General features: G+C 40.5%; 1 protein-coding gene across 8 annotated transcripts in view; it reads left to right on the top strand.

Annotated features, from left to right (window-relative positions):
- Nucleotides 1–27958, top strand: part of MBNL2 (muscleblind like splicing regulator 2) — a 105384-nt gene that overhangs the window by 50446 nt on the left and 26980 nt on the right. For all 8 annotated transcript variants that reach the window (XM_090129825.1, XM_090129833.1, XM_090129816.1 and 5 more), the window contains exon 3: nucleotides 24687–24851. In XM_090129825.1, coding sequence (XP_089985951.1) covers nucleotides 24687–24851 — 165 coding nt within the window. The remainder of the gene's footprint in view (nucleotides 1–24686; nucleotides 24852–27958) is intronic.

The raw sequence follows: 27958 nt of genomic DNA, 5'->3' as shown, positions 1-27958 counted from the left end.
TAAATACGTTGCTTCTTTAGAGGCCATAGAGAATTGATGGTAAATTGATTTTTAGCTCAGTTCAACAGAAGTTAATTAAGTGATATACCTAGCATGTTTTGTCGATCCCAGCGTGCTTGTGATTGCAGACAGCTTTATCACCTGAGATGAGATCTGAGCAGAGCAACCCAGAGGAGGAGAATGACATGGCCAAAGCAGCTCTGCCCCAGCTTAGGCTGTGCTGAGCCCTAACCCCAGTGTGCTGCATCGCTGTGTGTGCTGTGAGAGTACACAGAGGGGACAACACCTTGTGCAAAACACTGCTGATTTTTCAGCAGCATTTGCAAGAATAACTGATGTACGTAGAAAGGGGAAAGCTGTGTGCAGAACTGTGTGCTGCTGTTGCATGAGGAGTGAAAAACTTTCCCCTAAAGCGTTTGCTTTTTGTTATGACGGTAAGAACTAGCAGACATGGGGAGCACAGGAATGTTGAAGTTAAGAGTAGGTTGTGATGCTATTGTATGTTCTCTGGTTCAGGTGCCTAATTAGACCAACTGGGAGAACAGCATTATGCAGAATAAAAATTCGCTGTTTAGACAAAGAAAAATTAAAACAGACCTGGAATGATTTGAAGGCAGGGCTGAAGCTTTCTGATATGGTATCTGCAGGATCACTATAAAAACTGATTACTTTGATATGTACTTTGATATGACTTTGCATTTTCATGTGCATACTGAATGCAGTTAAGACCCCAGTTTAAATAGATATCCATAATTTATCAGTATAAATGCAGTAACTTTAACATCTTATTTCATTATATTTTCCTAAAGTGATTTCTTCTGTTTTCCTTACATGGCAGCATTTGTCTGATGATGCATTGCAGACCTCTGTTCATGTCTGTGTAAAATTTACACTATTTTTTGAAGCATTTTCTTAGTTTCAGATCTGCTGTTGGTATGGCCATGTTTTGCACTGATCTTAAACTTAGTGAATCAGAATCTTTTTAAGATATGGATCTTTATATTTAAGCAAACGTCTGTGTCCAGAATATTTGTCTGCCTTTTTTGAGCTGGGATAGGAACAGTCTTGGATCTGCAGTTTGCAGATAGTACTCACTTCATAGCAGATCTCTTCTGGATAGCAGATAACCTTGAGAATTATAAGATGTTTCTTTAAATGGCAGCTTTTGACATGATGTGCTGTTGTTTGACGCAAATTGTTTAATACCTTCGTGCCTTTGTTTTCCCCTTTGTAAAAGAGATGTGGCTGTGTTGATTTTTTTACTTACCTCCTTGGCTTTTAGAAGTAGAAGCCGTTCAAGGTTAGAAGAGAGTGATAACAATAATGGACAGAGCTGGAAAAACCGCAGACTTTTTTGTTCACATAAGAGGCGTTGTAAGTACAGAGTCATAAATAGTTACAAGTCGTGGAAATACAGATCACACCTGTCAGTACTCATCGGTGAAAATATAACATTTTGAAATATCTAGGAGTAATTATGTTTGTAGTGCAACTTACTGGTCACATGGGGGTCTGTGGATGCATCGAACACCTAGATAGATAGATATACACACACATACAGAACATCTAGCATGTTCTGTGCATTAGAGTTGGTAGATCTAGAATGCAAGTCCCTCGTGCAGCATAAAAGCAGTTTACTTGTGGGTTCCTGATACTCAAACAGTAAATTAGTTTGAAGCAATAGAATTAAGAGGAATTAGGAGCTTTGGGGGTTGCTTCTCCAGCTCAGAGAAGGGATTTGTAAACAAAACCATAGAGGGACCTTTGTGTACCTCTGGGAATATGGTAGTTGAAGTGGAGGTTGGGATGCTGATGTTGATGGGGAATATCCCCTAAACATAGTAGCTGAGGTCTCTCCCTTCTGAGTGGTTGACCAGGGTGTTTCGATGCAGGCTTCCCAAAATGGAGGCAGGCAGCCTGCAGAGCCTCTGGTGTAAGGGCCATTGCCCAGCCAGCCCATAGCCACACTGACAGCCTGGTGCTGCACAAATGGCCACGTATGCTGACTTGCTCTGCCGGAGGTTCCCATAAGTAGCTGTTTCCACTTTTTAAAAGCATTGCAAGCCAGAGATTCTCAAAACCTGTCAAGCATTCTATATTTTTGTTTTCATATTAGGGTATCTGCTGAAACTTGATGTAATCTTGTCTTAGCTTCTGAGTGGAGAAGTGTAATCCTTTGTTGAGGTTTCCTATTGCTGTAAATTCTGTCATTTGAAAGACAGAAAGTAACATCTGAGGGGGCTCTTTCCTTGTCATTTTTAATCTTTATCTCCAATGTAGCTTTTCAGTGTGAAATCAGAGGCTCAAAAATCCATTAATGTGGATAGTTTATTTATATTTATAATAGATATCAACTACTGTGGTGTAACATTCAGTTTACCTGGCCTCAGCTGCTTCTCAGCCAAGGTTTTCCCTTAAGCATCCTGGTACAGTGTTTCATGACCAGTGCTTTGCTTAATTCTCTACTGAGCAATGGCTCCTGCTTCTGGATTCTTGACACCATTCCTACAAATACTTACTGTATTAATGACAGGTTGGAAATATGGTTTTGAGGGAGCTGTGTAAGTCAGACCTTCCTGTGCCATTTTTTATCATTGACAACCATGTTGTCTCTTCAGTACATCAGTCACTGATTTCCATCCTAAAAATGAGTGGGGGTTTTGGAGGGCATTTTTCTGCTTCCATCACGAGATTTTCCTATAACTTCTCTCCTCAATATGCCACCTTCTCATTTCCGGTGTGGATTTATTTACTCCTGTATTAACCTCTGTTTAATTAAATGCTACTGTTATTTTGTAGCTTAAGCAATTGCATTGCCCCTTCCCGTTATCCCTGTCATCATCCCAGCTCCTCCGAGGACACTCACTGCAGACAGTCAAATCCCTCCTCAGACCTTGTTTTACTAAGCCAAAAAACCGCTATGCTCTACTTCTCCTGTAAGACAGTCTTCCCTTTCCTTGAGTCACCTTGGCAGCCCTCGCCTCCGCCTGCTCCAGACCAAATTCATCTTTTTTGAATGCTGGTGGCCAGAAGCACACACAGCACTGCAAGCAGAGATTCACCATGAGAGAAAAAGTCATCGTCACATTTTGTTAGCTTAGCTGGAGCTTCTGAAAAACACAGATGTGGTGTGCCGGACAGATGAAGCTTAACAGTGTAATCAAAGCAGTTGCTTTCTGCATCTGTGACTTTATAGCCCCTTCAGCCTCTGTCCCCACAGATGACTTCTCCTGGGACTGATTGTGTGTCCAACTAAGCCTGTAATAAACCTCCAGTTGATTTCATGGGGCATTTCACTGTCCCCACATTTTCTGCACCTTTGTAAATTCAGCCCAGGTTACATGTTTCTAGCATGCAGACTAAATCATAGAATCATAGAATGGCCAGGATTGGAAGGGACCTCAAGGATCATGAATCTCCAACCCCCATGCCACATGCAGGGCCACCAACCTCCCCATTTAATACTAGACCAGGCTGCCCAGGTTGTCTAGACCATAGTTGTTCCACTACCTGTGGAGTTAAGCAGAACAGGCTTTCCCTCCAGCTGATGCACATACTTTATGGAGCACTTTTAAAAAAGAAAATCTATTCATTTAAATAGCTCGAGAGCTCTCAGCTGTGATATCACGATGTAAATGCCTAGCTGTACATTTCTGCAAGGACCATTTCCCAAGAGAAAAACCATTAACACTCATAGTCAAAGGTTCTCAAAAAGTATCTGGTCAGTGAGGTGCACCAATGTGTGCATACACCGTTTCTGTGAACATCAAGTTCTGCTTTTCTCTTGCTCCTGTGTGCAAAAAAGAAAGGAAAGGGAAATCATAAGATTTATCTTCTGTTCAATTATCTTTTTATTTTGAAAGGAATGCTTCATGCTTTCGCAAAGGGTGTGTGTGTCAGACTTTGTTTTCTTTAGGTTTTTTCCCCCTTTTCTGTCAAAATTCCATCTCTGTTTTCCATCAAGGATATGTGAAAAATATTTTCAATATATATCATTAAATGGTTTCCTTGTTCTTATACTGCTCCCTAGGCATCCGCTGCTGACTGCTTTTAGAAACAGGATACTGGGCTGGATGGACCTTGGTCTAACACAGTGCAGCTGTTTTTATTTTCTTAACCGCTGAATCATTTGTCAGAAAAAGTGATTTTTATTTATTTACTTTTATGCAGCTGCAGGGGCTCTCAAGAATTGGAGTTTGCGGTTTGTTCTTGAGAATATAAAAGGCAAATTCAGAGGTGTACAACAGCTCATCTAGGTAATTACGCAAGTGTTTCTAATTGTAACCTTCTGCGGAGTGCAGTCAGTCACCGTGTGTTGCAGTGAAGTGTGCAACTTGCAGAAAGCCTGCGTGTTTGAGGAGAAAAGCTAGAGGACTCCAGCAGCAGGAATGGAGGGAAATGTCCCAGGTCATACTGCAGAGGGAAAGGTACCAGATGGGAACAAAATCTGCCCAAGACTGGGTAGCTGTTGTTGCCACTACTCAGGAAAGCAAATAGGGGAGAACTGGGGAGGTTTCCAAAATCCATAAATATCCTAAACTCTGGATGTTAAATGTTTTAATAGACAGTCAGCAAAACTTTAAGAGACCATCTACAACTCTTCATACATTCTTTCTAAAATTTCTATATTTTTACAGTAATTGATGTCAATCCATAACTATTTTATTCCTTTTAATATGTAACATAATAAAAAATTACCATATTGCTTTTGTTGTTGTTTTTCTAAGGTGTAAACACAGAAATATGGAATCTCTTACCTTATAATGCCTTTTTTGTTGTTCTTGTTCTACTTAAAACGCCTCTGAAGTCGTGCTGTGGTGTGTTGCAGGAAGCCTAGACACTGGACTTTGGAAGATGGTCTTACACTGTTCACTTTGCACTGAGGTCTTTTGAGATTCCTGAACATTCATCTTCTCTATCTGCTTATGTGGCCATATGTTTTCTTGGGATTAGGATTTGAATTCACAGAATTTTCAACCAAATTCTACATCTGGACATCAGCTAGACTTTTAATTTACCTTTACTGTACTTCTAACCATTTAGTTATCAAAACTGATTATACAATTAAGCACAATGCCATCTGATTGAATTGCTTTCTCCACAGTTAGTGTTTTTCACAGACTGCTTTCTGAATTTTTACTTGGTTTAACTGTGCACTCTCATTTATATTTTTAAAAGAAGCTGGAAAGTTCGAAAGCCTTGACCCACATTTTTAAATTTAAAGTTGGCAGAGCATTTACAGCTACTGGGCTTTGTTGACTTGTTGCTCAGGAGTTAAAGTTGGCTGAATATCTGTCCTAAATATTTTCTAGCAGTGGTACTTGGAACACCAGTTTTCCTTTTGCCAGTGATGGTGAACTAGCCAACAAGCAATATATATCTGACTCCACTCTCCTTGAGGGACTTTGATCTTACGGAATGCTAGCATGTGTGTTTGCTTTAGCTTTAAACAGTGAAGAATTTAAACTTCTAGAACAGCTAAAGAGATGTATGAATGTTAGTGTTTGCCCTTAATCTATTAGTGATTGTGGGCAAAAATAAAGATTGGATGCAGTTTGCTTTGTATATAAATTACCTTGCCAAATGGAAGATGATGTTTATCTGAAGGGCATTAAATAATAGGTCCTTATATGTAGCTAATTATTTAAACACACAAGCTCGGGCTGGCTCACCCCATATTTTGTGGGATCTGCCAGTATTAAGGTGGAGGGGATTGGGTTGCGTTGGGGTTTTTGCTATCTTTTCTATTAGGATCTTGGAGATGGGTGCTGGGTTTTAGGCAGCATCAACAATCCCATCCCTAATGGTGCAGCTACTTTGAGAAGGGGAAATGGAAACTGGACACACTGAGTATTGCTGTAGAGTGGCAGCCAGTAGCTTAGGCTCTCATACGTCCCTTGTAGACAACTGACTTCTTGGATCAGTGAGTCATGCTGTATACTTGGGCCATGCATAGGCACAGAGAAATGTCCTAAAATGAATTTCTCATTCCCAGACAGACAAATGCTCGATTACCCTTAGTCCTTTACCAGCATTAAGGATTTTATGGGGCTTTTTAGACAGTTGGAGAGCATGGATAACGATCACATTTCTGTCATAGCAAGGCTGTTGTTGTCCTCTTAGCTGCAGTCAGAGAGATCAGAAAAATACTTCATTATTAATCTAGGGTCTAGTGTTTGCATGACTTTGTTTTTAATAGCAGTCATAAAAGGTAGATTAAAGCATTAGAGCTATGTTTTTAGAGGTCTTCATAGGTACATGATAAATCGGCAGACAGCTGTTTGATGGTATGTGACATGTTGTCTGGTACTCAAGTAGCATAACATTTCCCGACTGCAATCTAGCATGGTTTGTGTAGGATTCTGTTCTGATATCATTTGCTTGCTCACAGCAAATTGAATGTATTAAAATGTATCTGAGATTGTTCAGCTTTACTCTGAGAGACCTTCAATTTCTCATTAATTCTAGTAGTCTATGAGGAGTTAACAACTCCCTAAGGCTTCTATTTCTCGAGAGCCATATTTAATTACCCGGTGATTGGCCTTCATGATGGGGTTTTGTTTGGTGAATGGGGAGAAAAATCCTTTGTATCAGACTTCATGGTGTTTTTGTATTGTTTCACTGTAGTCTCCAAACTGGTCATTCCACTTGTCAAACTGGGTTGCTTTTGCAATCTCTTTTGTTGTGGGATTCTTCTTTGCTTTCCCCAGTGCATTCCAGAAATGGTTTGCTTGCAGGCAATGCTATTTTTAAACTTGTTTCATTTCTGTTTGATGTTTGGGAAGGTTTTTTCATAATTCTTACCTTTCCTTTGGCTTTGCTGTGATATGCTAATCAAATGTTCCTTAACTAGTTAAAACTGAACGCTTATTTGTTAAATGCAGCTGGCCAAGGAGGTCCTTCAGGCATGCATCCCCATGTTTTGCTGTCTCTGCTTCATTGTTCTCAGGATCACATCATGGGAAAACTAAGAAAGTGTGGTCTACAGCATGGTGGGCGGCTGCGTATATGATGAACCTGTTATTGAGACCTTAGAACCTTTAAAATTCCGAATGTTTCTCCTTCTGAAGGCTGAGTTGACATTTAAAGCTAATTTGGTATTCTCTGTTCCCTGAAACTTTGAGTCTGGGACTAACACTGATGGGGAGAACTCAGATAAATACTGATAAAATGGTGTGCGATGGTAAAGTGAAATACATTAAAAGACAAAGTGACATCTATTGGAGGAGACTGTTTTCTTTAAAAATATAAACAGTGTTGCTATGTTCTTAACGTCAATCTAAAATTCATCAAAAGATATTTTACCCATTGGCAGTCTGTTCCTTTCTGCTGAAGGAGAATGGTGATTGGTTACTGTAGTCCACTTGGCTTGCTGTAGGAAAGCAAGTTACCTCTAATCAGTCTGCTACAAGGTGTCTAAATAGCTACAAAAACAAGTAGAGCTTAATAATTGTAAAGCTACTGACAAGGTGCCTGGGGTGCATCTCCAAAGCATCTCTTTGTCAAAGGTCACATCTGTAAAGGTGTGGAGACACTTAAAAGAATCATTCCATACGTAGCTGCTCTGGCTACTTATGAGGTCTGTTCTGAAAATAATGCCTCCTATTTTGTTATGTTGGCTCACAGTGTCAGAGGCAGATGTTGCTGGTATTGGAGTAGAGGTTGAACCTTCCCACCAATATCCCATTACAGTTTTTTGCTGTGTGACAGATGGCAGTCTGACAGAGCGGCATCTGACATGAAAGTGCGTATGAAGCAAAGGGATGTCATTGAATTCCTCAGTGCAGAAAAAAATGGCACCCATTGACATTCATTGATGCTTGCTGAACAGTTATGGAGCCCAACGAGTGGATGTGAGCACAGTGAGGTGGTGGGTGGTGCATTTCAGCTGTGGCAACAGCAACAGTGGGTCACCTCCGCTGGTGCAGATTGTGACAAGCGTGGCATGCAAGTTCTTGTTCACTGCTGGCAAAAAAATGCACAGTTAATAGTGTGACTGTTGAAAAAGGGTGTGTTGTCATTGAGACTTTGCTCTATCAAGGAGTGTTATTGTGTTCTCTATCTGCTGTAGTTTCCATGGAAAGAAACAGAAGGCATTACTTTCAGAGTAAACTATGTATTATCCACACATCCTTTAGAATGTGACATGCCTACAGATGAGATGAGTGCAGAGTCCTTCCAAACACCCACATCATTTCTCTGTGTGCTTGCTATCTATTTGTCAGCTGTTGGGAACAGAGTTTTACTCTTTCTGTATGAATATGCTCCTTCTGGCTCATAGGTCTTCCAGAAGGTCCCTAATGAGTTTTAAGTTTCTATACTGTGTTTGTGGATATCATGACACTTAGCTCTATAAATCAACTTATGTGTCATCACAGCTGGCTTGAAGATGTGAAAATATATGTGAAAGTTGATTTTTCTTTTTGCTTTCATTGTTTTATTACTGAGTACTGTAACATAAGAGTTTAATAGCCTGAGGAATAAGATTTTGTAGCTGCCTTGTAAATGGCTGGTAGTTGGTAAATGACAGCTTGTATCAAGAGCTCTATCTTCTGAGCATGGTTTTACATTATATTTGTTAAAGAAAGCCTGACTATTATCTTTGTCTTCTTAAGATGGCAAGATAGCTTGTAGTGCTGCATATGCCACGCTTCCTACAGTCACTATTTGTTGAGAGAGCTGTCTCTGTGCTGTGCAGAAAACCCATAGTAGGTGTTACTGAGTGCAAAAGCCCTGGTTAAAACCTTTTTTTTTTTTATAAGTTAGCATTGAATTCATGGAATTGTCCAAACTCCCTTACGCCTTCTCTCCACCCAGACACTGAATCCCTGGTGATTAAACAAGGGAGGTGGTTAAACCCTGTCTAGCTTCTGGTTAATGATCTCATATTTTGACTATTTCCCCTGATGAATGGTACTCATCCATCACAGTTTTTCTTCACCAGAAAGCAGCGGGATGGGAAAAAAAAAACAAAACACAACAGTGCTGATTTGGCCACCTAAATACTTCTTTTGCAGACTGTTTGCAATTACAAAGGCTTTGTGAAAATTCTGAATCATGATTGTTTCAACTGTGATTAACATTTCATACCATACTACATTTTAACTTGGATGCTCTTCAGATCAAAATTGAAGTGCCATAGTGATTTTAATCATTTTATGATGTGTGTATCAGACAAATAAAAATAGAATACAGGAACAAGTACTGAATGTTTCCTGGCTCTGAAAGAACCACTCTTGTGAAAAGCATGAGATCATTATGTATTTTTTTTCCATAAAACTTTGTTTTGATTTGTGGAGGTTTAGTTTAGTATGTTCTTCAGTCTTTTGACATTTATAAAGAGTATTTAAACGGAGGTCCTTTCTGACCGCAATGTAGCTGTGGTGAATGATTCTCTAGCAAATGAGAAAAACATGGTTTTGCCATGCCACCAGGCTGGGTAGTGACAGATCACTTGTCACATGCTGTGTGCAGTTTTACAGCCTTGGTTGTTGCTGCCCTCCTCCTCATCCAGAGAGGAAGGTTTTCCAGTCTCTGGTTCTCCCCACTCCTGCTCAAGAGCAGAGAAGAAGGTCTGTCAGCCACAGGTGATGTAATCATCACCTAGAGTTTCTCATTTGTTAACTGTTGTAGCTTTGACATAAACAGCAGTGACAGAGACCTTGTCTGCACCCTGGTTGTGCTTGCATCCTCTCTCTTCTTCCTTGGCACTCAAAAGAAAGCATTTTGACACAGAGATGTTTGAAGGGAATCTTTGTCTTATGATTGCTGCTCAGATGCAGTGCAGGCAGTGGAAGCACTTTATCAGAAAGGAAAGTCATAAATTATATGCTACTCTGATTGCTGTTTGGAGAACAGTATCTAGAACCCAGTGGCAGTTTCTCCTGAGAAACAGATGACAATGCTGCAAAATAGTGAAGGCTTCCAGAAGAAAAGCACTGAAAACCATCAGATTGCCACCTGCACAGGGAGAACCTGCTTGTCTCCTGCAGAAACTTGGCAGGGATGGGATAACCGACCACCAAGGTGATTCATTGACCCAAGGGGGTTTGCACATTTCCTATAGGTTTCATAATAGCCTCTTGGTACTTGTTGGACTGCTTTTATTTGTTCAGAGTTAGGGTGTGAAGAAAACTCAGTGAAGTCCTTGTTTAAGTCAGATGGACATGACTTTGTTTTTGCATACATCATTTGTTTTGGCACTGGAAAGACTTTCTACAGCAGTACACAATCACTTTGATGGAACTTAAAATATAACAATGAGTTTGCTTTGGAACGCCACTTACGTGCTTACAGGCATTATGTTCTTCAAAGCATCATTTGGTAACTCCTTATTGTGTCAGTGGAGTGTATCAGCTGAAAGTAATGCCTCCTATTTCTTTCCATGGAAACTACAACAGATACAAATAGCACGATAACACTATTTGATAGAGCAAATTCTCAGCTACAAAACACTCTTTTTCAAGTCATTAGCTGTGCTTTTTTTGCAGAAGGGAACAAGAGCCTGCATGCCATGCTTGTCAAAGTCTGTGCTTGCAAAGGTAACCCTCTCTCGCTTCAGCTGGAACATACCACCCACCACCTCACTGTGCTCACATCCACTGGTTGGTCTCCAGAAACATTCACCAAGTCTCAGTGAATATTAGTAGGTGCCATTTTTTTTCCTGAATTGAGCAATTCATTGACACACCTTTGCTTCATACGCCCTTCCATGTCAGACACCATTCTGTCAGACTGCCCCTCAGCTGCCATCTGTCACACAGCACCAACGTGTAGTGGACTACTGGAGGGAAGGCTCAACCTCTACTGCCACACCGCCAACATCCGTCTCTCATGTCATAGGCCAACAGAATAAAGCAGGAGGCATTACTTTCGGAGCTGCCCTCATATAATGACTATTTATAGTAAAGTATTTCTGGACAAATAGTCCAGCAGATTTCATTTTTAAAATGACTTGATTACGGTTGTGTTTAAATAATTTTATTTTTCAGTGGGTGCTTGAAGTGCGTGCACTCATCAGCTTTTGGTTGGATTTGTTAGTGAAGCACTTGTGAGGGATTTATTACCAATGATGTGCTGCTGTCATCACCTGGATTTAACCTTGCCCACCACTTTCCATATAGTAAACTCCTTAATGCAGTCCTTTGGGCTGAAACATATGAGTAGATGACTCAGGATGTTTATTTGTAGTTTTGGTGAAACACTTCAACCATTTCTGAGAAACAGCTGAGGTGAATACCTTGATTTTGTTCCTTAAGTGTTTCTTAAAATTGCTTCAACAATAAACTTGATTTCTCATTGTTCACAGCTGAAATTTGAGATCCCCACAGCAGAAGGGTTGCTCTGATATCAGTAATTTGCCTTATGCAATTTCTGTGAAATTTCACCCAAATTTGGTCGTTTTGTAAATCATGAAAACTCACTCTTTATGCCTACCAGAGGCTTTGTACTGGTTTTCATCCAGATCAGACAGGCTTTGTGTGCACTGAGCTTTCTTCAGTGCAGAGCTTCGAGGACTAAGTACAACAGTCCCTATACTTGCTCCATATTGGGTTGGGCATTAGGCAGCAGGTAACAGCTTGCCGTGGTTCTCAGGCCCTTTGTTGCCCTCCTCATGCAGATGTTGTAAAACACGTGTACAAGAGGGAAGGGGTGAAGTAAAGTCTGGGGAGACTGGTGGTGAGGAAAGGCAGAGGAAGGGAAAAACTGAGGCATGGTGGTACTTTGCCACTGTGAGAATTGAGGAAGACATGCTGGCAATGTGTTTTTCAGGTAGTGACAGCATACATTTTCTTTTGCCTCGATGCATGTGTGGCACAGATGGCTTTCTGGAGAGGGGCTGACGTGTGGATGGAATGAGGTCTGTTTCCAGATGAGACTGGCAGGGGGATGGGAGGAGGTGGTCTCCTGGTCAGACCTTTGTGGCTCCTCTGGAGGATTGTGAGCAAGTCCCTGAAACTGGTGTCCTCACCGTTAGCCCTTAAACGGCTGTACTTCCAAAAATGAAGACTGGGAGGAGTCGTACAGGAAGCATCTGCGTGTGCCAAGTGGGCACAACTGCAAAGGGAAGGGAGGACCAAGATCTGCAGTCAAAAGCTGCAGGCACTTCTTGTTGTTTTAACCATATTTGGACTTGGTTTGTTCTGTGTAGAGTGGGAGTAATGCTATGTAATCTCACAAGGAGACTGAGAAACCCATTAATAATTTTAATGGAACCATTCATGATCTGATTCTATGGAATGACTCCTGTGGGTAGGCCCAAAAGGAAATGAATATGTTGCATTCAGGATGGAAGAGATGAATATGCATTAGAGTGTTACTACCCATTGACTGTCAGGGTTACAAAAAGTACTGTTTGACTGCCTATTCACTGTCTGGGAAAGAAAATTGTGTAAAAAAAGTACATATGATCAGGTAACAGAGGTTGGGATCAACACATCTACTCATGACACTGATGAAGTAAGGTGCCATGGACCTCAGTGTATACTAAAAATGTAGATGCAGTATAATAATTGCGAGGGAGTCTGGTGTGTTTGAAAGCCTTGGCTATATGCCTTTGAAAACATATAGGCAATATTTTAATGTGAGATTAACCTAGAATTTTATTTAGTTGTCACCAATTCTGTTTTAAGGAAAAGAATAATTATCTGCTCCTTCAACAGAGCATTGAGAAGGTATAAGCACTCTCAAGACCACAATCTCATGTTCTAGTACTTAGATGAATATAGCATTCAAATAAGGTAATAAGACATCCTAACATGTCTTATCTTTTCTCATAACCATGATTTAGCTCCTAATTCTGTAAGCTACTATTTGAGATAAATGTAACCGCTTTCTGCTTCTTGCTATTTTTTGTTACTTCTGGAAGTTTCCTAATACAGAGTAGATGGAACAAAGAATTATTCAACACCAGCAACAAAAGGTAGGATTTCTCTTCAGTTACTGAGGTGTCGGAAGTTCTTTCTTGCCTCTTGCTTGAGTTTCTTAAGCTAGTGTGGATTGTTGATTCTCTGGATAATTCACATTAATAACTCTCACATCCTACTGCTTCTGGAGAAGAGGTCTTATTACCCTTCCTGCTAGTAGCTCTGTTTTCCCTATCCCCTAAACAGGAAAATCTGAGGTGTGCTGAACTTCAAGAAAAGCTAGAAATTTAAATTTATCCCTGATGTTATTAAGATATATTAAGATAAGTTATTCCAGAAAAGAATTGTGGACTGGTATGAAAGTGGCTAGGAAAGGTGTCTGCTTATCTTCTGCTTTTCGGGTCAAGTACACTTGTTGGATCTTGTTCTCTATAAGTGGTCCTACACTGGAACAATGTCTATTAATCTCATTTGATTATTTGATGCTTCTCATATGGTGGTGGTACTATGGGGGATTTTATTTGTGATTCTTTTACAGAAATACAAGTATATTTTCTTCTCATTTTTTAGGATCATTTTTCTTCAATATTTGCTTTTTAATTAAAACAAAAAACAAAAACAAAACAACATGGCTTTTCTAAAACACCAAGACATTCCAATATGTTTTCAGCAGCTTTCCAATGAACTAGAAACTTGTGTCAGGTTCCAGCTTTGCCGGTACATCCCGGGAGCAAAGCCTATGATTTATTAATAACACAGCTGTGGTTCCTGCACTGTTATTAAGGGCTGGTAAACACTCTTCCTTCTGCAGAGGGAAAAGATAGTGTACTTTTCACCTCTGTAATTATGTAATGCGTCCTAGGCTATTTGTATATTTAACTAGGATGTTGCTTTTTGCCTTTGTTTGTAGGGTGATCAGCTAAGAAAGTGTGAAATCCACAAAAGAAGAGAGGCTTTGTGCGTTGTTTGTGTCTTGATAGTGCCTAGCAAACTCCAGCTGAATGTGGAGCCTGCTATCAAGTGCACATGCACTTGGGAAGCTGTGCAAACTGCTGACATGGGGTGACAAAGCTGGGGAAAATGTTGGTCAGTGTAAGGAGTAGCAGAGGGACTCATCATCAGGAGATCTCTTTTAACAAAGGGAGAAAAGAAGATCCAGGGAGCTATAGGCTGTTCAGCCTCATCTCTGTGTCCGGGAAGATCATAGAACAGATCATCATAGAAGCTACGTTAAGGCACATGTGAGAGAGACAAGAAGGTCTTCAGAGATAGCCACTAAGGGTGTACTGTGCTGTCTGATAGCCTTCCATGATGAAGTGACAGCATTGGTGGACAAAGAAAGGACAACTGTTGTCATCTACTTGCACTTCTGCAGGGCTTTCGATATGCTTCTCGTCACATTTTTATCTCTAAATCAGAAAGATATGGAGTTGAAGGGTGATCTATTCAGTGGATAAGGAATTGATTGGATGGTCACAGCCAAAAGGTTGTGCTCAATGGCTCTATGTCTGGGTAAAGATTGGTGATGAGTGGTGTCCCCCAGCAGTCCGCACTGGTACTGATACTCTTCAACATCTTTATCAGTGGCCTGGATTGTGGAACTGAGTGCCCCTTCAGCAAGTGTGCTGATGACACCAAACTTAGCAGTGCAACTGATACAGTAGAAAGAAGGGATGCCATCCTGAGGGGCGTGGACATGCTTGAAGAGTGGGCCCAGATGAACAAGGCCAAGTGCAAGATGTTGCACTTGTGTCAGGGTGATCCCAGATACATCTACAGACTGGGAGAAAAACTTGAGAGCAGCCCTGCAGATAAGAACTTAGGGGTTCTGGTGGACATAGGACAGCAGTGTATGCTTGAAGCTTGGAAGGCCAACTGTATCCTGGGCTGCATCAAAAGAGGGGTGGCCAGCAAGGAGAGGGAGGCAATGGTTCCCTTCTACTCTGCCCTCGCATGGCCCAGTCCAGAGCATCCAGGCCAGGCCTGGGGCCCCCTGCACAAGAGAGATGTGGAACTGTTGGACTGAGTCAAGAAGAGTCAAATATGATCAGAGGGCTGAAGCACCCCTCTTATGGGGAAAAGTTGAGGAAGCTGGGCTTGCTCAGTCTGGAGAAGGCCCCAGGGAGACCTCATTGTGATCTTCCGGTACTTGAAGGGAGCTTATAATCAGGAAAGAGACTGACTTTTTACAAGGGCAGTACAAGGGGATGTGTTTTTAAACTAAAAGAGGAGAGATTTAGATTAGACATTAGAAGAAAATTTTTTTATGGGAGGGTGGTGAGGCACTGGCACAGGCTGCCCAGAGAAGCTGGGGCTGCCCCATCCCTGTAAGCACTCATGGCCAGGTTGGATGGGCCCTGGGCAGTCTGATCTAGTGAGTGGCAGCCCTGCCCACAGCAGGGGAACTGGAACTAGATAATCTTTTAGGCACCTTCTTGTCCAGTCCTTTCTATGATTCTGTGATTCTTTGATGCTATGATCAGTGGCCATGCAGCAGTCACCAGGCTCATCCTTCACTCTGCTGGGCCCGGTGGTGTTACTTGGTTTAAGAAATGGATGTTATGAGACCTTTGTGGTCAAGGCTATGGCTGGCTCCAATGACATTTTGTTCATCCTTCTCTTTATTGTGGTGGCAGAGTACCTTGGTCATAGGGCACTTACGAAATCACACTGATATGCCTTTTCCAAAGCTGTGATTCACTGTGACTACCACAGTGTCTCCTCAGGTTTCCTTTAGACAGATGACTATCTGACCACTGAGGTGCTTGATTTTACAGCACTTTCCCTCCATTTTGTTGTTATCTGGTCACAGATAGTTCCACATTGCCAAGATGCCTTTCCTGCTCCTTTATGGTGCTATGTAACTGATTTCTATTTCTTCTGAAGCATGTTCAGATTCCAGCCGTCCTATTGAGGGAACCGTTGTTGAGGCATCCTGATGTCAAAGCCCTATCCTCACTACTGATGTCTCATTCTTTGTTTTCTATCCTGATAATGGCAGAAGGTGTGCTGTATGTCTACACTGTGGACATTCTAGCTTTCCTCCACAGCCACTGAGAGAAAAATAAGGTGTCTCAGGGCACAGACTGCCGGTACTGCAGTTACTTTTGCCTACATTTTCACTGCCAAGTGGTATTTCCACACGCACGTAAAAGCACAACTCAAGTTTAAACTCACTCTTGTTCATATGAGCAAGCTTGTATTAAAACCATACATTTGCTTGAAGGCTTTTACAGAAGTTATAAAGGAGGTGAGGAAGGAGATCCGTCAGGGATCAGCATCATGCTGTACTCATTCTCTTGTTTGGTCACAGCTTGGTTTGTGCTATTCTTCTCCATGCCGCTGTTGCATTTTCTTTTGTCAGCTGATCTGCAGTCACGCAAGTTGTCTTTCTTTACTGGCTTTACTTTTGCAGTGGCTATTTTTGTCTGCCTGTAAGATAGTGAGAAAAGTGGAAAAAAATTTCCTCTTACTGAGATTTTCAGCTTTTATCTTCTTTTTTCAATCCAATCAAGTTAAACTCAGTAGTGAAATATGTTGTTTACCAGCAAAACATCCGTGTTGCCCTGAGTTACAATGCAGTCCCACCCAGGATTTACACAGTTCTGTTCTGTCTTAAAAACAGTTGATCTTTGTAATGAGCACTGGGAGCTGCCCAGTCATCAGTTCAGTGTGTGTAGTGGTCTCAGTTCAGCAGATACCAAGCCTCTGTAAAGGCCATGGGCGTATTTTCTGTAATTCATGCAGGAATCTGCAGACCCTTTGACTTGATGGAAGCACCTAAGGCACTGCTCTGTGTTCCTGCAGCCCTACTGAGTCCCTTAGCAGCCCACATCATGCTTAAAAGCCTCACATAATGCACCTTCACATCCAGTGGAGAGCCTCACTCCTAGTATAATAGAAGAAATAGGTTTGGGAAATGTAACTCAACTAAGTTACCCTTCCCTCTGCTTTCTTTATGTTAGTTTCATAGGAGTTTTCCCTTAGCTCCACGTGTCTGTCTTTTATTTCATGGAAATTGCCTGCGTGCATTGGAGTGAAGATGTATTTCAAGGGTTGTCCACAGTTGTTTGTGATACATTCATCAGTGCTGGTAGCCAAGCATGAAGCTGAGGTAAAAATAACTGGTTTAGATTTTGAGTGCCAGTGTGAAAATGAAGGGGAAAAAAAAAAAAAGAAAAAAGTGGCTATGTGATTGGAGAAGAAATAAACTTTATTTCCTGATTATTCTCAAATCATGTTTGAGTTGGTAAACATAGAAATAAAATAAATCGGTATTAGTGTAAACTATTATTTCTTTGAATTTTCTTTGTCTTATTTGTTAATCTCAAGGATGTTTGTCAAATGACTTGCAATTTCATACACATCCGAGCAATTTAATATCGAGTACGCTTCCCCTGATATTGCAAGGCAAATTATTAAACCATTCTCTGTAGCGATCCTTCTCCACATTTGGTTGAAAGAGCATCTTGAGAGACTCAGAGCTCTTTGTGCATTGCAAATGTGCTCTCCAATAGAACATTTTGTCTTTTTCCATTTAAATAAATATCTCCTATTAAGCCTTTAGTGTTAAGACTCTCACATCATTTAGACATCCCATCTTTTTGTAAGACTTCCATTTTTCTTCAATATTTTATTTTATTTTATTTTTTAATGCCAGTTCAGGCATAAAGTAATGTTACTGGTAGCTCCTGTTTTCTAAAATTATGAATAAAATGATCATTTTTACTCTACCAGTTTCTAGTTTCTAGCAAATAGTTGAAATAATTAGAAGAGTAGCTAATGGGTTTGCTGGAAACCAAATCAATCTCAAGTCACCTGAGAATTTTTTTGCATTCATTTTATTTCCTACTTTAAAGCAGGAAGGTGAATTTGCTTCTGCTTTTTCTTAAAACAGAAATGTGTAGGTGCATATAAATATGTATGCACACTCACTAACTTTGGTGGGTGGACTTGCGAGGTAGCTTCAGAAATAAGGAATTAATTTCTCTACAAAATTTTGAGGTTTTTTTCTTTTTTTTTTTAGAAAAAGAGATCCAACAGCTGAAATATTTCAAGTGTAATATATGAGATGTTCTTTGTTCTTGTCCTAAGGTGTATTGGCAAGAAGTGAATTTTCAGATCTTTGAACTCTGCATTAAGAGCTTAATGTTTCTATTACTGTTTGACCTTTTTATTTTTTTTCTTTATCTCAAATAGTTCAGTTATGTCTCATTTTCAAGATACAAGATCTTACACTGATCTCCTTATTTTTTATTTTTAAAATAAAATTAGATACAATTCTAGTTAGGAATCCTGTTTTTATATGCATGCATGTTTGCAAGTCAACATACTCTTTATATGAAATTATGCAAAATTCAAAAACCCTTTGAAGCTTCTTTATATACATTAGAGAAGAAATAAAATAATAAGATATATTTTTAAAAAGCAATGACTAGTCTCTCTCAAGGCTTAACTAAATCCCTTAAGTCCTTGCATATGTGCTTAACTCTGCAGTCATGTATAGTTTTACAGATGGTGTGAGATGCTAAGTATCCACAGCAGATAAAAAAGAAACACTTTATTGAGGTCTCTTCTTTTTTACTTTCTCAGAGAACTTAGGAAGCAGATAGACCTGTGAAGGAGAATTGAATCCCAACGTTGGAATGCTATATGGAAAAGGCTTTTTATCCCAATCCTAACTGAAATCTAGTATTTGGCCTTGATTTTGAGCATTGAATTAGCTGTTGGCATTTCAGCGCTCATGTACAAAAATAAATAAGAGGAATAAGTAAATGCAAGTCCTGTAGAACAAGGGGAATCATCCTTCTATGCATACCTCAATGAATGTACAGTCACTGTTTGCTTTTATGCGTTTTTCCTTTTTGGTATTTTTGCATTGGAAAAATAACATTTGAACTGGATGTTTTGGAGTGAAGAGGAGAGGAGCACAAGTTTAAGTGTCTCAAAGTTATTGCCTTTCTATTGACTGTGTCTGTCAGTCCTATGGAGCCCAAGCTTGTTGGAATTGAGAACTTCCTTATGTATGCAATGGTGAAATTGTTAAATTAACTGGGAGAGATCACGCTCATTCCCAACCAGAATTTGCGAAGGGGCTGCTGAGGAGGAATCCCAAAGGAGAAGAAACTGTCATCAGAAACTCTTCCAGAGTATTTATGGCTTCGGTACCTCCACAACTGCTGACATTGCTGTCTCTGTGGCTATTCTTGCTGTGTGCTGCCACTGTCCCAGGCAGAGGCCACTGATAGCTCTTACTCAGCCAAGCTCTGAACAGCATGTAATATCTTCAGGTATCTAATATCAATATGGAGCAGGTGATATCTGGCTGACTGGCATGCCCACAGTTCCAAATGCATATGGTTTATTAGAATGTGATCTGATCTTTACAAGCATGTGCAAAGTTTGCTGAAGTTTTATGACACAGAATTACAAATATATATATATATATATATATATATATACACATATATTTACAGTTGGAAAAGTTGTTGTAGCATCAGGTGTGTCGTTGATGTTTGGTGGGGTTTTTCAGGTGTTTAACTGACTGCAGAATGTTGGGCTCTAGAACCAGTTACTCAAATATCTTCTAAAGCTATTCATGTCTTAAAAGCCATAAATGTTGTTTTCTTCTTAAGATTGCATATTTAATCCTGAGAGATCATATGATTTTATCTTCATCTGTTAGTAATAACTTGTTTTCTTAAGGTAGAAGATTTTGTGTAACTACACCATCCATACTTTTGTCAGTACCAACCTTGCACCATAATAGCTTTAAACACTCTAGCCAATTTCAGACAATTTTGCTGAAAGTAGATGTCTCAAAGACATATAACTTGATAATAAAAACAATTCTTGCTATTTATGCAAAAATCAGTGCTGAGTAGAAGAGAAAGATCCAAATTACTGCCCAGTTAAGGAAAAGGCTGCAGCCTGAACTGAGCCACCTCTGAGTGTGGTCTGCCAAGCACATGCCCGTTTTGGCTGGCTGTTGAGAACACGCACAGCTCAAGCAAGTTATATTTATTATGTGACTTGTTTGCTGGTCTATAGTTAGGAGAGGTGGGAGGGTGCTTTGGGAAGGAGGAAGTGAGAGGGAGGGATATGGGGTACAGGAGAAATCTGGGAGCTGGACCTTAGGGAAAGGGGATAGGAATGAAGGGCAGACTCTAGCAAAGAAGCAGGCTTCCTTCTTCTTGCTCTTCATCAGATGGCCTGTTCTCTGGATGTAACGTGATGTCTCACTCAGACATTACATTGTGGTGTGAGGTAAGGGAGGCTCGCTTGTTAGTTCCCACTAGTATTGCCAGTAAATTGCCTTCATTGACTTTGTATTTGTATGCAAAATCACTCAGGCAGTGAACTCCGGTTAAACTCATGAGGTTCAAAAAATAACAAGTGCAAGGTCTTGCACTTCAGTTGCAGCAGCCCCCATTACCAGTATAAACGGGAGGATATAGGACTGGAGAACAGCCCTACCAAAAACGGTGCTGGTGAAATGGCAAGCCGGACATGAGCCAGCAATGTGCCTTTGCAGCCCAGAAAGTCAACCATATCCTGGGCTGCATCAAAAGAAGTGTGGTCAACAGGGCAAAGGAGGTGATCCTGCCCCTCTACTCTGTGCTGGTGAGGCCTCACCTGCAGTACTGCGTCCAGATACGAACAGATTGCTCGGAGAGGTGGTGGATGCCCCATCCCTGGAGGCGTTCAAGGTTAGGCTGGATGGGGCTCTGAGCAACCCAATCTAACTGTAGGTGTCCCTGTTTGTTGCAGAGGGGTTGAATTAGGTGGCCCAATTACCACTGAATCTTTACAATAAGCATACTAAGAGTATGTACTGCTGACTCCTGCCTTAAAAGCAGCCTTTGGTTGATGAGCGAAATTCTTGTGGATGAATTAGTTGATCCTCAGCTTAAAAAGATAAAAGAAACGTTATTTTGTTGTTGTTGTTTGTTTGATAAAAAAATTCAGATATTTTTATGATGTTAGCTTATTTTTAAAGGCGATTTTAATAAGTAAAAACTAGCTCATTATTCTGCATGGGTGATGGCAGGGACACCTCCCAGTAGACCAGGTTGCTCAAAGCCCCATCCAGCCTGGCCTTGAATGCTTCCAGGAAGGGCGCATTCGCAGCCTTTCTGGGCAACCTGTTCCAGTGTCTCACCATCCTCACAGTAAATAATTTCTTCCCAATATCTAGTCTAAACCTACCCTCTTCCAGTTTAAAACTGTTTCCCCTTGTCCTGTTCTACATGACATTTTAAAAAGTCCCTCTCCAGCTTTCCTGTAGGCCCCTTCAGGTACTAGAAGGCTGCTGTAAGGTCTCCTTTGAGCCTTCTCCTCCAGACTGAAGAGCCCTAGCTCTCTCAGCCTGTCCTCATAGGGGAGGTGCTCCAGCCCTCTGATCATCTTCATGGATCTTCTATGGACCCACTCCAGCAGCCCCAGTCTTTGAGCTGTCTTGTGCCACTGGTTTTAGGCAAACTACCTAGTGCTCTCAGTAGGGAAATCTATTCCTCTATACCATAATTCATTGGTGTGACAAAGCTCACAGAGGGACATGGTTTTGATGCCAGGCTAGTCAGCCGTTCACAAGAGCACTGCCCACATGGAAACAGGGCTCCTTGTTGCAGCACCTGGGTATGGGCATCATTTGAGTTCCCAGCTCATTGCATGCATTCCTTCTGCCTCCCACCTCCTACTGGAATGAAACCTGTGGCACGCCCCAGGTGCAAGCCGCAGCATGTCCCCAACCTGGATAATCAGCAGTAGAAAAAGCAAAGTTTCTGCTAAAATTTTCCATTACCTGCCTGAAATATGGCGCAGTGCTTTAGGCTAGGCCAGCTGTAGAGAACAATGCACAAGAATTGAGAGGTCAGAGGTTGGTGCCAGGCTTCCAGGGCAAGGAGTGCTGGGAACTTCATTCATTCTCCATTCATCGTTACTGTCAATTACAGATAAGGAGACAGCTTTCTGAGGTTGAGTTTTGGTAAAGAAATCACATGGAAAGTGAACAGCTTGTGATGTGCGTTTTGATAACTTTCATTACATTGGTGGAAGGAGTTTCTGGGAACTAAGTTTCAAGCCAGTGTGTCTGCACCTTGTGTCAGGACTCTGACTCATATGTGGGAGTAAATTAGAAGTTGTATTAAGCAATTATTTTCCCTGCTGCCTTCCCTGTTATTTGAACAGGGGTTGTGCTGCTGTGCACCAAGTCTGGGGCAGCACCTGTGCTACTGTGATTTTAAGAGCTGTGGTGAATCAAGCCTTGCTCCAAAGGCTTGATATCAATGCATCCCAAAGCCAAAGCAATCAATTTTGCCTCTTTATTTGTTTGGAGGTAGTGTGCTACTGTAGTATTTTTTCTTCAGTAATCCAAATGGGCCTTTGTTGTAGACCCAATATGTTGAATAATTTAGCACTCTCTGCTGTTGGTTGATGTGTTGCTATCGCTTCCGTTGGACTTCGGTTTTGCCTTTTCAGTAAATAAAAAACCCAGGGTCACATCTGATTGAGATGATGCCACTAGTTTGAATTTTTATTCTTTAATTGATCAGTTGTTGGGAATTAGCCCAATTCTGTTATTGCCATCAGCAGCTCATAGGGACACAGACCATTTCTCAGCAAAGAAATGAAAAGTCACTTATAGGCATTTTTCCCCAACCACTGAAGGTCCAACAAATGAAAGGTGGTCTCAGAATTCATTTGGTTTGGGTTGCTAGGACTGGATTCATCTGCACGCTATTTTCAGTGCTCATTCAGTTGTGGTTTATTTTGGGTCATTTCACTTTAACAAGGCTCGATCTGTTTATAGTGCTTTCTATAGCAGCCTGACAGGGCCACATAACTCTTTTATAGTAAGTTCATTGCTAACCAGGAGCTCAAAGAAAACCAACAAAAAAACACTAACTAGTAAATGAGGCACAAACATGGATAACTTCAGAGAATAGGGCACATTTTTATGTGTTTGGATTATTTTGGAAAGTTTTCTGAAATAACCAGTCCTTTGTGCACTGTGGGCTGCATTGCTGAACTGGAAGTGCTAGCATAAGCTAGCTATGTGCTTTTGGAAGCAATAGCAGAGGGTTGGCTCTAGGCTCTTTTCAGAACCGAGGTACTTCAGAAGCCACTCTAGTTGAGAGTTACTTATGTTCCTTAATTGAGGATCACTTTCATTTGCATAGGTAGGTATTTCCATCAGATAGAGTGACTTGATTTTGTTTTGCTGTTTGCATTTTCAGATTTGCTGTATGAACTATTTACATACAAATTAGATTAAAGTTAAATAGGTCTCCTTTAAAAATGCCTTAATCAGGAAATCCTCATCAGCCAACAAAAAAGCAGATGCTCATTGCCCCAAACACGTTCCTGTTTAACATGAGAAAGGCAATGGCTTTATTTCTCCATGAATGGAAGTACCTTTTTCTGTGTCCAAGGCAAACTGTGACTATTCCATTTCTGCTTCAGCCTGCGGACAAAGTAACTTTCCTTTTGTGTGCTTGATTAAAAGCAACAATTAGTGACCTGCAGAAGTAAGAAGAAAGAGCACACCATACTGAAAATGGCCTCACCTACACCAGCATGTTAAAACAGTGCCAAGAGATGTTCCTTGGCACTGAGGCTTGGCTGTCTGCATTCTGCAGTCATAGCTTTCTTGAACTCCTAATACTGATGTTCTGGGACATCCAAAGCATACTGGTGGTTTGGTAGGAAAGTGTGTGTGCATACACAGTGTCAGAGTACGTGTGTACTGTGTAATGTTCTCTTGCAGGGATCTAAATGTTCCTGTGGCTATAGGAGGATATTCCTTTTGGCTAAGAATTCTAAAACATTCATAGCAGAGAACAGAAAGTTTAAGGAGCACTTTAAAAAAAAAAAAAAAAAGATCTCCATTTGGAAACTTGTCTTCAACAAGTTGAGTGTATCAGATCCAGTTTGACTAATACTTTGGGTTGTCTGCTCACAGCTCTTAAAACTTTGTGACTGTTTATGAGCCGTGCCATCAAGGAGCCTCTGATCTTAGCATGTCCTGCCTCCCTGATGCACCACATCATTTCCTTTTCTGGGAGAATGTATCAGTTTCTTATGCTGCTCTGCTTATATTTTGGCATGTGGTCAGTAGAGGTGTGTTCCATGGCCATCTTCTCCAACACAAGCCATCTCGAAGGTGGCTGCCTGCTGTACTTCTGTTGTCTGTACTATCTTCTAACTGCCTAAAGCCCCTGGCTCCAGAAGTGCCAACTTCTGTTCCTTTATACTTGGCTGGAAATAGTTCAAAGTTGTACTTGATGTAATAAAAACAGGAGGCAAGAAGGCAGGGAACTGTAATTCAGCATGAACATGCAGGAAAACAGAAGCAGAGAGTTGTCACACGGTTGGTTTTATTATATGTAACGTGCTTAAAAGCTGTATTTCTCCTAAGGAATATTTAAATTTGTTATTTGTGATGTAATTTATAAAAGCACGGTATATTAATGACAACGTGATACTCTAGCCAAGATCCAAGAGAGGCAATTCAGGCAGCCTGGATAATACTCAGGCTGTTAATTGTATCGCAGCAATTTGTACTTAACAATGAAAGTGCCATCAAATGCTTTCAGAGCCTTTCTCCTTGGTTCATGGTTAATAGCTGTAACAGTCAGTCAGATGTAGTGTGCTGAGGCAGAACTCAAGGCTGTCAGCTCCTCCCAGCCCCCTACACCATTCCCAGGAAACACCCTGCATTTCATTAGTTCTTGCTTAGCTTATGGTGTAATATTTTGCCCCAAGGCGTTAAGCTATCATCAAAAGCAATAGACCAATTAGTGTGACTTCTTTTTCCAGGGTCGTTGTACAAGGGAGAACTGCAAGTACCTTCACCCACCAACGCATTTAAAAACTCAACTGGAAATCAATGGCAGGAACAACTTAATCCAACAAAAAACTGCAGCAGCTATGCTTGCACAGCAAATGCAGTTCATGTTTCCAGGAACCCCACTACAGCCAGTGGTAAGTATACTCTCTGATGGTGTTGCTGGTAAGTATGTTGAGGTAGAAGACTATATTGACCTGCAAAAGGTTTCAAAAGTAGTCTTAATAAAAATAAACCTCATCTGTTGACTTAGGGAACCCTACTGAGGTGCTAGAAATGCCTTCTTCTATATTTGCATTGTAAAAGATGAAAGAGTGTTGCTGGAGATTTGATATTTCTTTTTTATCCCAGACTCGCTTCCCCCCCCCCCCCCCTTTCTTTTTTTTTTTCCTCATTCAGTTCTTGTTAAGTTTTGTCTAGATTCACAAGGGTTTTACCCATGGTACTCCTGGAGGCATAAAGCTGTATAATGATTTCTTAGTTAGTTACTTGAATAGGACTACAAAGTTCCCCTCTCAGCAGTCTGTGAGTTTGAGTGGCTTCAAACAATATTTAGTCCTGTGGAAAAAAAAGTGCTGTTATTCTGGGTAGTGATTTCTTTCTCTCTTGAAATCTGAAGTGTCTCAGAATAAAACAGGCAGAGAGTTGATGATGTGTTCACTTGCAAACTCAGCATTCTATCTTAAGTTAACACTTGAAATCCAGAAGGTGACATAAAACTAGAGTCTTGCAGACATGAGCAGTGTCTTTGGGATATATGTGAGAATGATCAATTGCTCTGGGCTGCCTTTGCAGTTCAGCTTCTTGTACCAGACTTGCAAAGCATGGCTAGATAAGTAGTCTGAAAGAGACATTTGGTGGCTAATGATGTTTTCTCAGTTGAAACACCTATGTAAGGCACAGGAGTGAGATTAATTCCTCTAACTTGAGGCATCTGGAGCATTGGCATCTAGAGCAACTTCCACACTGGGCTTCCTTGGTCCATTTATAGTTTATCAAAAGGAATAGGCACTTTTAATTACCATTTGCTTGACTTGTTTCAGAAATTGGTATTCAGATTATATGGTTCGGTTTCTTTTAATTGCTGTTATCTTTCCATGGACTGTCAAAGGGGATAACTATAAACATCTCAGATGAAGAATCTGTATTTGGCCATGTAGCTCACTCCAGATTAATTTTCCAAAAGTGATTTTATGCTTGAAGTATCTGCTGTAAGGTGGGACTCGTGCGCAAAAACTCGTGCGCAAAAACAAGGGGTCAGGAGTCCCTGAGTCTCAGTACATTTTTATCAGCTTTCAGTATGCATGTAAAATGCCTCTGGATATTTTGTAAGAATGTGTTTTGCTATTGCCTGATTTTATACTGCTTAAGTTTTCACCATTTCTTTTTTTTTTTTTTTTTTCCCATGAAATAATAAAATGATTCCACTTCTTGGTATTATAATGGAAAATTGAAGTGGCAAAATCATGCTTTTTTCTGCTCACTCATTTCATCACTTGAACTTTACATTTTCATTGACATAATGCCTTCTGTACTGACGGCTGTGATGAAAGTGGGAAGTTTTTTATTTTTCAGTCTCACGTAAATTGCCAAATGAAGATGACTCAGCCTTGACCAGTTGGATAAAAAGAAGAAAACTCCATACAAGCCATTTGACATGTAGATTTGTTCTTAAAATCGTATCTGATACAAAGATGGTATTTATATTAAACATGACACACGTTGTCCATGAAATAGTTGAAACGTTTTTTCATATATATCTTCATTATTATGCTGTAAAGAATTTGGTTCACACTTGGCATATAGACAATGGTATTTGATATTGAGCAGTTTTGGTTTGAAAAAAAAAAAGCATTATTCACTTGTAACTCTGCAGGTCAAATACAAGGGCAACTTTAAAAGTAATGCCTTCTATTTTATTCTGTTGGTCCAGGATGTCTGAGGCAGATGGTGGTGGTGGTGGTATGGCAGTAGAGTTTAAACCATCCCACCAATATCCCATTATATTTTGTTGCCCTGTGACAGATGGCTGCAGAGAGACAGTCTGACAGAATGGCATCTGACATGGAAGGGCATATGAAGCAAAGGGGTGTCACTGAATTCATCCATGTGGAAAAAAATGACACTCACTGACTTTGTTGGCACTTGGTGAAAGTTTCCAGAGACCAACCAGTGGATGTGAGCACAGTGAAGTGGTGGGTGGTGCATTTCAGCAGGGGCAACAGTGGGTCATCTCCACTGGTGCAGATTTTGACAAGTATGGCATGAAGGCTCTTGTTCATTGCTGGTGAAAATGCACAGCTAGTTGTGGTGACTTTGTTGAAAAAGAGTGTTTTGTAGCTGAGAATTTGCTCTATCGAACAGTGTTATTATGCTCTTTGTATCTGCTGTAGTTGCCATGGAAAGAAATAGGAGGCATTAGAGTTGGAGCAACCTACATAGATGCCATTTCCATACATTTTTGTATCCTAGCTAGTGTGCTGCCTTAAGCATCTTACTGGTACTAACTCAAACTTGTGTATAATTTAGTAATTGGTTCCAAACAGCTAAAAAAAAGAACAGAAAGAAAAGGGAGAGAGGAACAAACAAAAAAATCCACTGAAAATAAACAGAGCTTATTGGCTTCTCTTATTTATTTTCCACATAATGTTTCTTGCTAGCTTCTCTTCTCCAGCACAGGCCATACAAGTCACCTCAGTGAGAAAGAATTTCCTTTTTCATTAATCATTTTTAAATCTCAGTAAGGTTTTTTACAGTGTTCTGTTATTGCAGGGTTCATTTCTTGCTGCTGTCTTATTCAAGAACTTAATTTGTGACAGAGCTAATCTCAGAATTGTCCTGTTTTGTCTGAATTTTTCATTTATAATCATAATTATTTATAATTATAGCTTCACTCTGGAGTAAACATCAGCTCTGCAGAACTAAATCACTTTCCAGTTCCAGTTATGACCGTGGTCAGACCATGGCTATGTTCTGCTTCCATCCCCACTGGAGCTGGTAATAACAAAACCACTATTCTACTGTGGTGGGGCTCGATTTTAGCATCACACAAGTGCTCTTTCTTCTGGTCATGACTTCACTGACTTTTTCTAGGAAGGTATGAAACAGATTTTTAAAACCATATCATTTCTTCCAATCGACCTTTTTTGTAAGATGAACTCAAGCTAAGCCTGAGTAATCCTTTTCTAAATATTATGTCCATTGGAGATTATAATATTTATTCTGCTTGCCACTGGTGACAGTT

The sequence above is a fragment of the Phasianus colchicus genome, chromosome 1 (genome assembly GCF_987193195.1).
Source record: "Phasianus colchicus chromosome 1, bPhaCol1.hap1.1, whole genome shotgun sequence".
Classification (NCBI taxonomy): domain Eukaryota; kingdom Metazoa; phylum Chordata; class Aves; order Galliformes; family Phasianidae; genus Phasianus; species Phasianus colchicus.
This window is presented reverse-complemented; position numbering and strand designations above follow the sequence as displayed.